General features: G+C 41.1%; 1 protein-coding gene across 5 annotated transcripts in view; it reads right to left on the bottom strand.

The window, feature by feature from the left end:
• ENOX2 (ecto-NOX disulfide-thiol exchanger 2) overlaps window positions 1–13511 on the bottom strand; it is a 46019-nt gene that overhangs the window by 2135 nt on the left and 30373 nt on the right. For 4 of the 5 annotated variants that reach the window (XM_081179429.1, XM_081179433.1, XM_081179431.1 and 1 more), the window contains exons 9-14: window positions 11050–11161; window positions 6751–6932; window positions 5539–5646; window positions 4445–4507; window positions 2531–2639; window positions 1502–1587 (exon numbers count right to left, since the gene is read on the bottom strand). In XM_081179429.1, the coding sequence (XP_081035555.1) occupies window positions 1502–1587; window positions 2531–2639; window positions 4445–4507; window positions 5539–5646; window positions 6751–6932; window positions 11050–11161 (660 nt within the window). The remainder of the gene's footprint in view (window positions 1–1501; window positions 1588–2530; window positions 2640–4444; window positions 4508–5538; window positions 5647–6750; window positions 6933–11049; window positions 11162–13511) is intronic. The other variant, XM_081179430.1, reaches the window with a different exon arrangement.

Raw genomic sequence — 13511 nt, 5'->3', positions numbered from 1 at the left:
TTAAAATTTTTCATCTTAAAAACTTTGGAGTCATAAAAAACAGCGATAAAATGCATAATCCAAGCTTCATCACTTATATTAGGGAAATCAGTGGTAGCTTTTCTTAAAAGGAGTGACCAAAAGGTTTTCGTATCTTTAATTTCTAATGCAGTAACAATTTTGGACCACTTGGCTTGTGAAAACACATTTTTTTTTCCAGGAGCATGTTCTTAAAAGCGTTTTTCATTTCAAAATAGGTCTTCCAGAGACCTTAGGAGTTAGTGATAGAGGCTTATCTTAGACAAGTTCTAAGTTCTTGCTTATGGTTGATACATTCTTTATCAAACCAGTTATACTTATTTAAAAGTTTGTTGCAGAACTGGAAATTTAAAAAAGAAGAAAATAATTCCTGAATAGTATTATTATAATAATAATAATCAATGTCTGCCAAAGGCAATGCCAGTTAGTATGGCCAATGGTCGGAAATCATGGGGGGTGGGGGTGGAGTCCAACATTATCGGGAGGGTCACGGGTTCCCTGTCCCTGTGCTAAGTAATGGCTTATGTTGAAGCTACAGGTGGGTGGGGAGGTAGGGAAGACAGCCTGTTCTGCATGGGGTTGCCCTCCCCTAGGGGTTATCCCGGTTTCAGCATTGGTGAGCAGAGAGTGCCTATTTCCATTTCCAGCTGATTTAGAGCCATGCTCCCTTTTGGACAGAGATGTGCTCTGGTAACTTCCAGAACGGACTCCTGCCTATTGCAATGTGCTCTATGTGGTTCTGTCTTTGAAGGAAGACTTGCAAAATTGAATTGGTCCAAAATGCAATAGCCAGTTTACTGGCTGCGGTTCCATTAAGAATTCACATACACCCCAGAACTTGTTGCCAGTTGATTTCCAGACCCAATTCAAGGTGCTCACATTTAGTGTTTGAAGTCCTTACATGGCTTAGGCCCAAATAACTGAAAGATTGCCTCCTTCTCTACAGATTCTCTTGGGTATCAAGACTGGCAGAGGGGGGTGGGGGCACTTGGTAGTTCCTACATCCTCAGAGGTCTGGGGTGGAGGGCCCAAAACAGGGTCTTCTCAGTAGTAGCACCTAAGCTGTGGAATTCCCTGCCCATGGAGCAGCTTCTGGCACCTTAAGTAGTTTTTATCAAATGCTGAAGAAACACTTCTTTACCTTTTGACACTAGATATATACTTTATGTTTTAGAACCCACCTCTTGACTGTAATTTCTTTTAACTGAATATTTAATATTGAATTTTTAAATCGCTGCAGCCTGCCCTGGGACCTCAAGGTGAAAGGCGAGCAAGAAATCAAATGATAATCATCATCTGCAGGGACTCCAAAATCCATGGCACGACTCCTTGGCTGGCAACAGCTTGGGCTTTTATTTATTAAATTTATATATCCCACCTTTCCTCCCAGTTGAGCCTAGGGAGGCTTTTAATTGTGTCACAAGATGTCCCCCAGTGGCACAAACTTTACTTTGCTCATCAGACAAGAGGTGCAGGCACATACCTTGCTATCAAGGCGCTGGAGGTAGGAACAGATGTATTCAATGCTCGCTCCAAAAGGGTGAACGTGCAAGAAGGTTGAGATTATTCCTAGAGAAACAAAATTAATGGAGTTACATCCAGGACTCAGATGCTTGCAGGGAACACATTTGTCTCTACTGTGAGCATTTCTGTATCTTTGGGGAAGAGCAGAAGCTGCCTTTTTGCTTTTCAAAATGTTGTGGGAATGCCCAAGCAGCAGGTCATTAGTGAAGGAGAATGTCACCCTCCATATGTTTTTAGCCTCCTGCTCCCATCAGCAGCAGTCCAACAACATCTGGAGATCCACAGGTTCTCCACTTCTAGTGCAGAGAGATTCACACTGCGGGCTCCAACTTATTTGTTGTAACATCAGGTGTTATGTATGTGGGCCTGACTCAGACCAGGCTGCATTAATGGTTATCAGACTGGACTGCACTTCTGGTGGGTGGATCAAGCCCCAGATAAAAGCATCCAGTAGTACTTCTGAGCAGATGCACCTTTGTTAATAAGCTCTCCGAACAAATTTTGCCTGGTTGGCAAAATTATTCACAGCTTGGTGTGTTTTGGGAATTAACCAAGAGAAGGTATGCCTGTAGATTAAAAAAAATACTGACACATAAACTTGTGTTTGCTTCAGGACTGCATCATCCGTCCCACCCATTGGAAAAGTTTTTACTTTTATGGGGAAAGGCCAATTTGTTGTACAATAAAGATGCTTGGAGTGCATAATGAATTTAGGTTGTGCATACTGCAAAAGATAATGAGCCTTTACATCTGAGCTTACAGAGCTGGCATATTTTGGGGAGAGGGGGGTGTGGCTGGGTGTTAAAGAGCACATGCTTTGCAAGCAAAAGGTTCCAGGTTCAAGGTCCCAGCCTGAAACTTCGAAAGGTTGCTGCCAGTTGATACTTAGGTAGATGGACCAATGATCCAATGGTGCCCAGCAGCCTCCTATGTTTCTGTGTGGAATGTATCCCAGCCTCAACAATACCGTGGCCAATGTGATCCTTACCCACTAGCAAAGCTTCCCTTTCTGATTTGATAGGGCTGCCGTTCAGTCCTCTCTCAAGTGTGCTCTCCTTTTCCTGGCACACTGAGCAAGCTGGTGAAAAGTCGTTGGCCTAAAGGCAATTACAGATAATTACTTTCTAGCACTGATTTGTATCCTAGCAATCTGTCAATTAAGTCACCAGCTGCATCCTGCATGTTGCACAGTAAGCATGCTTTACAAACAGTAAAAATATTATAGAAAGGGTATAGGATAAAGGACTGGAGAAAACATATTAGAAATTATTCCCAAATGCACGCATGCACACCCACCCACCCCTGAATGGGCACTGACTTCTTCACCTACAATGGATTTTTATTTTTATTTTGCATGCTCACAATTAGTGTAATATTCTTCAGGAAAACACACAACTGCAAATCAGAGTCAGCCAAATTTGTTGTCAGCCAACAAATGTGAGCTTCTCTCTGCAAATGGAAACAGCAGGTGTGGGGATCTAGGCTGCAGAAGGGGAATGCACCTTGCCCTCCCCACTATGGGCCTGATCCAGTTTCCCCCTTCCCTTGGCACACTGGCTGTTTGTAAAAGAAAGAAAAAATCTTGCACTGAAGGTAAAACCTTTACATCACAGGTAGTTAGCCTCAAGATGGCTTTTAAAAGGGATTAGACTAATGCATGGAGAAGAGGTCTATCAGTGGCTAGCATTGCTGAACAGAACTTCCATGCACAGAGGCAGTATCTCTCTCTGAATACCAGGCGCTGGGGAAGAGCATCACTTCCTTGCCTAGCTTGGAAGCCCCTAGAACAGGCTTCCTCAAACTCGGCCCTCCAGATGTTTTTTGGCCTACAACTCCCATGATCCCTAGCTAGCAGGACCAGTGGTCAGGGATGATGGGAACTGTAGTCTCAAAACATCTGGAGGGCTGAGCATGAGGAAGCCTGCCCTGGAAGCAACTGATGGCTGCCTTTGAAAACAAAAATGACAGATTGAGCAGACCTCTGTCTAACACAGCAAGAGTTCATAATAATAATAATAATAATAATAATAATAATAATAATAATAATAAATTTATATTTATACCCCGCTCAGGGCGGCCAACAACAAATAATAAAAACAAGTTGATTAAAATACAATTTTAAAAAGATTAAAACACAACATTAAAACATTAGGATGCAGCCTCTTCACAGGAGGAGAAAGGAAAAAGAAAGAGGGGAGGGAATCAAATTTATTCCAAGCCAAAGACCAGACAGAACAGCTCTGTCTTACAGGCCCTGCGGAAAGAAATCAGATCCTGCAGGGCCCTGGTCTCATGAGGCAGAGCGTTCCACCAGGCCGGAGCCAGAGTTGAAAAGGCCCAGGCTCTGGTTGAAGCTAATCTAACTTCCTTAGGGCCCAGGACCACTAGGGTGTTGCTATTTATGGACCTTAAGAAAGTGGGAAGCTTACACAGTGGGGATAATCCATCAGGGAACAAAATGGTGAGGGCCAACTAAAACTAAATTAGCCCAAAGAAATCTAACCAAAAGTAGGTTGCAAGATTTTCATCATCATGGAAGATCTAGTAAATCAGACAAAGGGTGCAATTCCATAAAGTTTGAGAACAGTAACTGTTACAAACCATGTAATCACCATGACTAGAATTAAGCATCACATGTCATAGGGATGGCATGTTCCAGTGCAGAAATAGAAAGGGGCAAAAGAATGGTTTTATGCCTCAAAGTCACCATTGTCACCATTGTCTATATTACCTCAACAGGTTGGTTGAGGCTCATTCTAGGATTTGTGGCAAGCAAAGGAAAATACTGCCTGCTACCCTGCATAGTAGGACTGGGTTAATAAAAAAGCAGCCATATTTGAACCTGAATTCACAAGGAAATATAAAAATAAGACTATGTCAAAGTATTCAGAAAGAAACTTACGAAACTCACGTGGTCTTGATCATTGGAGTCTTTCCCCCATTCTGGTCCAGCAGCCAGCTCTTGCTATATTCAGTTGGAGAAACAAAAAGCCATAGTCCCAGTATCATGTTATTCTTGTTAGTTGAATCACTCAGCACTTTCCCCTCTCAGTGATCAGCATCACCTTATCAAACTAAGGCTGAGTTAACAATCAAGAACAGAATCATGTGCAGCCACTAGCCCAATATTATTATTTTAAGATGAGCAAGTTTTTTGCAAGTCCCCAAAGAAGTGTCTAGTAATTAAAAACAACAGCAATATCATAAAAACTCATTATGTGGGGAAAAGTCATACAGGCAGGCGATATGAAATGCAACACTGGCTTGAGACTACAAGACTTTTGACATGTAAAAGATTTAAAGTCTCAACGGATGTGATGCAAGTTACCCAACTTCATACACCTTTGCTCTGTTCATAGCAATGCCAGTAAATAGGTTACTACACAATTCAAGACTATTTTGGCAAGGCCTAAATTATGTATGTATGTATGGGACGTGGGTGGCGCTGTGGGTTAAACCACAGAGCCTAGGACTTGCTGATCAGGTCGGCGGTTCGAATCCCCGTGACGGGGTGAGCTCCTGTTGCTCGGTCCCTGCTCCTGCCAACCTAGCAGTTCGAAAGCATGTTAAAGTGCAAGTAGATAAATAGATACCGCTCCAGCGGGAAGGTAAACGGCGTTTCTGTGCGCTGCTCTGGTTCGCCAGAAGCGGCTTAGTCATGCTGGCCACATGACCCGGAAGCTGTACGCCGGCTCCCTCGGCCAATAAAGCAAGATAAGCGCCGAAACCCCAGAGTCGGCCACGACTGGACCTAATGGTCAGGGGTCCCTTTACCTTTACCTTATGTATGTATGTACATTTTTATCCCACCCTTCCTCCAAGGATAGTGGGCAACATACATGGTTCTCCCTATTCCATTCTTTTTATCTTCACAACTACCCTGTGAGGTGGATTTAGGCTGTAAGAGAGAAATATGGGCTCCCAGTTACAAAGGGAGCTTTATGTCCACGTTAGGATGGAGAGCCAGCAAGACCAGCACCTGGGAGCAAATCTTACCTTTTCATTTAGGCTTTCAAGCAATTTGTCGAGTTGTGCCTTTTCTTCATTGACTTTTTCCAGTTCTGCATTTCTTCTTTCACATTCATCTTGGAGTTTCAGGAGATGCTTGGAAAGAGGAAGAGAATAGTTTCATCTATTGTATTTTTAGCCACCCAATCCCAAACACTGAGTAAAGTACAAACAAAACCGAAACTAATATTAGACAAACTAGGATTTATTTATTTATTCATTAAATAAATTGGCACCTGGTTGGCCACTGTGAGAACAGGATGCTGGAAAACATGGGCCCCTGGTCTGACCCAGCAGGGCTGTTCTTAGATAAAGTCCTCTGCTCTATCTACTTTTCCACTGTCTTATCCCCTATTATATTCCAACCTCTCTCCCAGTGGAGCTCCTTTTCTGGCAGAACCTAACTTCAAGGCATTGAGAAACATTTATTATATAACATCCAGCCCATTTTACATATAGGGCCAATTGCTCATGGTACAACTTTTGCATACAAAAGTTAAAGCTACCTGAGCTGTTCATTTTTAGAGGACCTCTCTTTTTTATTATCCAAAACACTTGCTGTTGTTCTTTCTGGGGATGAGTGAGCCTTTGTAGTCTCTCTGACTATCATAGCATTTAGGAACATAAAAGATATTCCTGAAACAGCTGCTTGGAACAAACAATTTAGGTGCCCTTTCATGGTGCCAACTCTGTGAAGAAGACCCACATTAGTCCATGTGATTAGATCCATTAATTGTTCTACCAGTCACATGGAACCACACTGATTAACTCTTTCCCCAGCCACACAGAAGCAGTTTTACAACTACAACAGAAATCACATTTCAGAAATGCATTCAGGGAAGGCTCTGGCACTGTAAAGCCTAAACAGTAGTGCTCTGTAGTCAAGTCTACTTCTTAGTGAGGGATCATTCCCATGTTGCAACCTTGGAAAGAGATTTGGACATGTGGACATGTTGCAAGCTTCACAAGGGCATTTATTTTCACTCCAATAAAAGGCATCAGTAGAACAGCCTTCCCCAGAGGTTTAGGACTACAACCCTGTCAGCACCGTCCATCATAGACAGTGGTCAGGAATTATGGGAGTTGGAATCCAAAACGTCTGGAGGGCACCCTGTTGGGGAAGAGAGATCTTCTATGGCACAAGCCAATTACTACAAATATTCATTGGAGGTGGTTTCCTTTTGCAGGAAAGAGTCCTACCTGCTGCATGCCTTGCAAAGCCTGCTGGAGAATCTTTAATTTCTGGTCTTTGCTTATGTCTTCATCTCTGTCCACTTTGCCCTGCTCTTGCTTTAAGAGATCCACCTCATTCCTGTAGGCATCAAGCTGACATTTTAAGCTGTCATTTTCTTCCTTCAGAGCTTCTGCTTGAGATATTAAAGCTGGGGGTTGGGAAGAGAAAAAATGGGAAGGTGGATACTTATTGTCCTTGGAATTAGTTTGACCTTCATTGCTCCCCATTTGGTTTTTTATTTTCTAGAACACCTTCTAAATATATGCTTAATTCCTTAATAAATGTATTGGAGATGTTTGTGTTATACATGTGTTATACATCAGCGTCTGGTCTCACCTGTTTTGGTAATTTGCTCTGTAGGCACCCATGACACAGCTGTAGTATGGACTGCGTCAGATTGATCTGTAGTTTGCATGATACCAGGCATGCTTTGCAGCAGGGGACAGTAAGCAAATGCAATGGCTATACATCACAGGAACAAATCATTTTCTACAGGTCCCATCCCCTGTATTAAGTGGTGCCTCAGACAGCTCTTTGTGGAACTACAATTTCAGATTTTATGGGAGAATCCAGATCTGCAGGAACTCAAACAATGTATATAGGTAGGTCATCTAGAAATATGAGATCCCCTAAGAGACTGAAAAGAGTATTGATTGAAGAGATTCATAAGGACCAAGCGGGCTTTCTGCTGGGAAGACATCTATCTGATAATCTGAGGAACGTAATTGACATTTTGGAAAAGTTAGAAGTGAACATAAACACTAAAGCAGTTTTGATATTTGTGGATGCGGAGAAAGCCTTTGATAATATATCTTGGAGTTTTATGAAAAAGAACTTACAGGGTATGGGGGTAGGCCAAGGTTTTGAAAATGGTATAGGTGCAATATATTCTGAACAAAAGGCTAAATTAATTGTAAATAATGTGGTTACGGAACAATTTAAGATAGAAAAAGGGACACGACAGGGGTGCCCAATTTCCCCATTGCTTTTTATATCGGTCCTGGAGGTTCTGAAATATGGTTAGAAGAGACCGGTTGGTTAAAGGTATACAGGTCGGAGCTAAACAGTATAAATTGAGAGCATTTGCAGATGATCTGGTTTTGACGTTACAGGAGCCAGAATCTAGTACTAAAAGAGTATTAGAATTAATTCAAGAGTTTGGTCAGGTGGCAGGATTTAAATTGAACAAACTAAAAACTAAGGTTTTGGAGAAAAATTTAACATCGATAGAAAGAGAGAAGTTTCAGAATGAAACAGGTTTGACTGTGGTTAAGAAAGTGAAATACTTGGGGATTAACATGACAGCTAAAAATGGAAATCTGTTTAAGGATAACTATGAAAAATGTTGGACGGAAGTTAAAAAAGATTTAGAAATTTGGTCAAATTTGAAGCTTTCCTTGTTAGGCCAAATTGCTGTTATAAAGATGAATGTATTGCCAAGAATGTTATTTTTGTTTCAATCATTGCAAATTTTGGACAAAATAGACTGTTTCAAGAAGTGGCAGAGAGACATTTCTAGATTTGTCTGGCAGGGAAGAAGCCCAGAATAAAATTTAAAATATTAACCGATGCAAAGGACAGAGGTGGATTTGCCCTGCCAGACCTTAAACTCTATTATGAATCAGCGGCATTTTGCTGGCTGAAAGAATGGCTGCTTCTTGAGAACACAGATATTTTGGATTTAGAAGGTTTTAACAACGTTTTTGGGTGGCATGCATATTTGTGGTATGACAAGGTTAAAGCTCATAAAGCATTTAAAAATCATATTATTAGAAGAGCATTGTTTAATGTCTGGATAAGATATAAAGATTTATTGGAAAATAAAACCCCAAGGTGGCTGTCACCGATGGAAGCAAAAGCCCAGAAAAAGCTCAATATGGAGGTCAAATGGCCAAAATATTGGGAAATTTTGAACAAGAAGGAGATAAATTGAAATTGCAGAGTTTTGAGAAACTAAAAAATAAAGTGAGAGATTGGCTCCATTATTACCAGATTATGGAGGCTTACAACCAGGATAAAAGAATTGGTTTCCAGGTGGAAAAATCTAAATTGGAAACAGAACTGTTAGAACCTAAAGCTAAGATTTTGTCAAAAATGTATAACTTGCTGTTGAAATGGAATACTCAGGATGAAACGGTTAAATCGGTCATGATTAAATGGGCACAAGATGTTGGACATAATATTATGTTTGCTGACTGGGAACAGTTGTGGACCACCGGAATGAAATTTACGGCATGTAATGCCTTGAGAGAAAATATTATGAAAATGATATATAGGTGGTACATGACCCCAGTCAAGCTTGCAAAAATCTATCATTTGCCCGATAATATATGTTGGAAATGTAAAGAAACGGAAGGTACATTCTTTCACCTTTGGTGGACGTGCCCAAGGATTAAGGCTTTCTGGGAGATGATATATAATGAACTGAAAAAGGTATTTAAATATACCTTCCTGAAGAAACCAGAGGCCTTTCTCCTGGGCATAGTCGGCCAATTGGTGTCAAAGAAGGATAGAACTTTATTTATGTATGCTACAACAGCAGCAATAATACTTATTGCAAAGTATTGGAAGACACAAGACCTACCCACCTTGGAAGAATGGCAGACGAAGCTGACTGACTGTATGGGACTGGCAGAAATGACTGGCAGAATCCGTGACCAGGGAGAAGAGTCGGCAGAAGAAGATTGGAAAAAATTTAAAGACTATTTACAAAAATATTGTAAAATTAAGGAATGTTGAATGATGTTGGATTGAACTTAAGGGGTTTCAAGCTGTAATTATGATAAAATGATTTTCTTTTTTTGTAAGTAAGAATTTAAAGCTACAATAATTCAAGAGGTTGAGATAAGGATTTGCTGTATAAATAACTCAAACTGGGTATACAAGAAGGGGAGGTATGAGGAGGTCGGGGAAACAAGTTACAAGAAAATAAGTTGTGAAATTTATGTGTTTTTAATATTTTTATGTTGGTTTTTTCTTTTTGTTTGTTAAAAATTGGAAACTTGAATAAATATCATTAAAAAAAAATAGAAATATGAGATCCCCAGTGCAGGAAATAACTGAGACTAGCTCTGCCATTTCCAATCAGCTACTGTTTCGTAACTGACTCTAGCTTGAAAAACCTGGGGCCCTGATTAAAAATAATACCGTAGATTCTGGCGTATAAAACAACTTTTTAACCCCGGAATATCCTCTAAAAAGTCGGGGGTCGTCGCTTCTGGGAAATGATATATAATGAGATAAAGAAAATACTGAAATATACATTTGTTAAAAAACCAGAAGCATTCCTATTAGGAATTTTAGGTGGTGAGATAAAAAGGAAGGATCAGAAAGTATTTTTGTATGCAGTAACAGCAGCTAGAACTCTTGTGGCCCAGAAATGGAAACAAGAAGAAATGCCCACGATTGAAGAATGGAGAACGAAATTAATGGATTATGCAGAACTGGACAGATTAACAGGGAGGATTCGCAACCGACGGGACCAAAGATTCACTGAGGACTGGAATAAATTTACAGAATATATTAAAAATATTTGTGATAATGATATAACGTTTGTAAGTTTCCAAGAAGCTCTGTAAGAAGGTTTGGTAGAAATATTGTTTAAATAACATGGTAAGATAAGATATACATAGTGCAATATAAATGAAGAAATGTGAAGATATGTAATAACTACGGAAAATTATCAGACATGTTGATGGAAGTCTAAAAGAAAAAAGACGTGTGATGAATTCCTAATGTTTAATTGTGTTATAAATTTGTTTTTATTGGAAAATTAATAAAAATTATATACAAAAAAAAAAGTCGGGGGTCGTCTTATACGCCGGGTATGGGTTCGCTGGGCAGCGGCAGTGGGCGGCGGGCTCCACACCGGGAGGAAGCTGCCCAGCGATGCTAAGCCGGCTTCACTGGGCAGCTTCCTCTCGGCGCGGAGCAGAGCCCACCGCCCACTGCTGCTGTGGTGGCAGCTTCAGCAGCTTCGCTGGGCAGCGGCAGTGGGTAGCGGGCTCTGCGCCAGCAGGAAGCTGCCCAGCAAAGCCGGCTTAGCATCGCTGAGCAGCTTTGCCAGGAAGTTTCCTCCCAGCGCAGAGCCCACCGCCCACTGCCGCTGCCCAGCGAAGCTGCTGTGTATAAGACTGGGCGTATAAGTCAACCCCCCAAATTGGCAGCCGGAATCTACAGTAGGTAAGTAGAACACACATGCTTGAATACTGCTCACCCCTGAACTTGAATACTCTGGCTTCCTTTCAACACAGTGCCAGTCATACCTGACTCTTCCATCTCCTTGGCATCTGATGGCTCTGTCTCGTCGTCAGACATTTCCATTTCCTCTTCTCGTCGGATACCCATCAGCTCATCATTCTGAATGTTGCGGATTTCCTATGATTTAAAGAGCATTTTTTATATATATAAAAGAAAAAAGAAATGCTACTGATTGCTCTGCATGCTGGTTCACAGTTAAGAACCTGCAGGAAGTACCAGGAGAAAAGGAATAGGGGGAGAAGTGTAGCGACTTTGTGTTTGGTAATGGCAAGCTTTGGACACTTAAACCTATCAAGTTCCTAATTTGTGCAATTTGATAAAATTCATTCACAGAATTTTGGGGTGGGGAAGATTAGCATGGAATTCAAAGCAACTCCCCCTTGGTGATAAATATTGTAACTTGCACAGCACGTTCAGAGAACAAAATGATTTATGTTTGTCCATTTTTTAATCCTCAAGTAATTGAGGATTGAGTAATTTTAATTACTCAAACAAGCCTCATGATCATTTCATTCTTTATACACATGGCTGGGGAATGATGTAAACCAAAGCCACCCCAGTTCAACTCTTGAGCTTCTGGGACACCAGATCTTAGCAACAGCCAGGTTCTAAGGTAGAAGTGCAGTCTGTCTGAAAAATGGTTATTTTGAAGGAAACGGTGGGGGAAACCTAAGAGGCTTATCCTTTGGCTATTGCCTGGATATTAGGGAGAGAAATCCCACCAACTCCCAGCCCCTTCCACAGATGCAAACTATGGAGGGTCCTATTGTAGCAAGGGGTAAGTGAATAGCAGTTCCAGAATACACAGAAAACCCACATGGCAGCTAAACAGAAATGAACAACCAGACAAAAGTGTGATGGTTAAAGAGATGGAATGATTTGCTCCTAGGGCATTGGGGACTTTTATGCTAGATTTATGTTACCCAGCCTAGTATTGCTTACACTGACTAACATCAGCTGTTCAGAATCTCAGGCAGAGAAGAGGCTTTCCCAGGGTTTTTTCCCCCTAGAAAAAGAGGTGCCGGAACTTGTTGAGCTTTTTTAGAGGCAGCAAAGTTGTGCCAGGGAACAGCAGCACTACAGAGGTGCCAGAATGCCCTGGTCTTTCCCATTACTGCTACCCAATCCTTCCAACTGGAGATACCAGGGATTGAACCTGCAACCTTCCACATTAAAAGCACCAACAAAAATAAAGGAATGAATGAATGAATGACCTACTTATGTGACGCTTACACAAAAAAACTTGCACAAATACCATGCAGTAGAACGAAATATCATTATACCCCCCTTCTTTCTCCCCTCACCCCTTTTTCTCGACACTGAATGTAACTGAACTGTGAAAAGGACCCTATGAACTGAAAACAGAGACACTATATGTACTTTTGTTACACAATACAAATCTTTAATAAAATAAAAAGTAGGCAGCATTCTTCCCAAGTTCCCAAAACTCCATATTATGGCTTCCATCTCACACTATCTCCTTTGGGGGGGGGGATGAAGACAGATCAATACTGGAAAGTGCTGAAAGGTTTGCTAATGTCAGATAATCAAAGCCATCAAGACATGGGTCCTTAATATGTCCCTACCCAACCACTAAAAGTAGGTGGACTATGCATGACAGGGTGTTTTATTTTACAGTACCAAAGGTGTGGAATTGCTCTCCAGACGGAGGCTAATCTGGCCCCATCAAAGCCAGCTTCCTGCCACTCTGCAAAAACATGGCCCTTTCACAGAGCACTTGGCAGACAGACAGCAAGATCATAAGCAATACTACTGTTTGGGCCAATTCTCTTTGTTGCATTTTTAGTTGCTTTTTATGCTTTGCTGGGATTCGTTAAGACAGAGAGGCAGGATAGCCGTGTTTTTATTAATAAACATAAATGAAAATGGTTTTGGAATAAGCGTGCCAATTACTCCGCAGGCACAGCAGGGCAGGATCTAAATTTCATTTATTTATATCCTGTGTTATTCTACTCCAGTTACGAAACTACCAATAAAATCGTGCAGAATACTTGCCATATTTTCCAGATCACAATTACTTACCTGAAGCTGCCACAAACTGCAAGGAACCTCATTGTATATTTGTATTTTAAACCAGTTTAACACATGCCCAGTTGCTTCTCACCCCAACTATTTATCACTGCGATCCAGAATAATCATGAGCAAACTATGAAATCACACAGAGTAGCACAGGCACCACTCTTGAACAAGGCCAGATATAAAGGCACCTTTGCTTAAAAATTGCCCTTCTATATCAATGTTAGTTATGGCGTGTTTGAGTACTAAGCTATACTACAGTTTCATGTGAATCCTTACATCATTTGCAAGTATGTCTTACTGTAAGGCAGTATGGCAAAGTTATGGCCCTCCAGTTGTTGTTGGATGAAAACTCCTATCATTTCTGACCATTGGTCATGCTGGCTGAGTTTGAGTCCAACACCAGAAGTTTCTGGGGAAGAACTTGGAC

Source organism: Podarcis bocagei, assembly GCF_964188305.1.
Source record: "Podarcis bocagei genome assembly, chromosome: Z".
In the NCBI taxonomy this organism is placed as follows: domain Eukaryota; kingdom Metazoa; phylum Chordata; class Lepidosauria; order Squamata; family Lacertidae; genus Podarcis; species Podarcis bocagei.
Note: the sequence above shows the minus strand (reverse complement) of the source record. Positions and strands in the feature narration are given on the sequence as shown.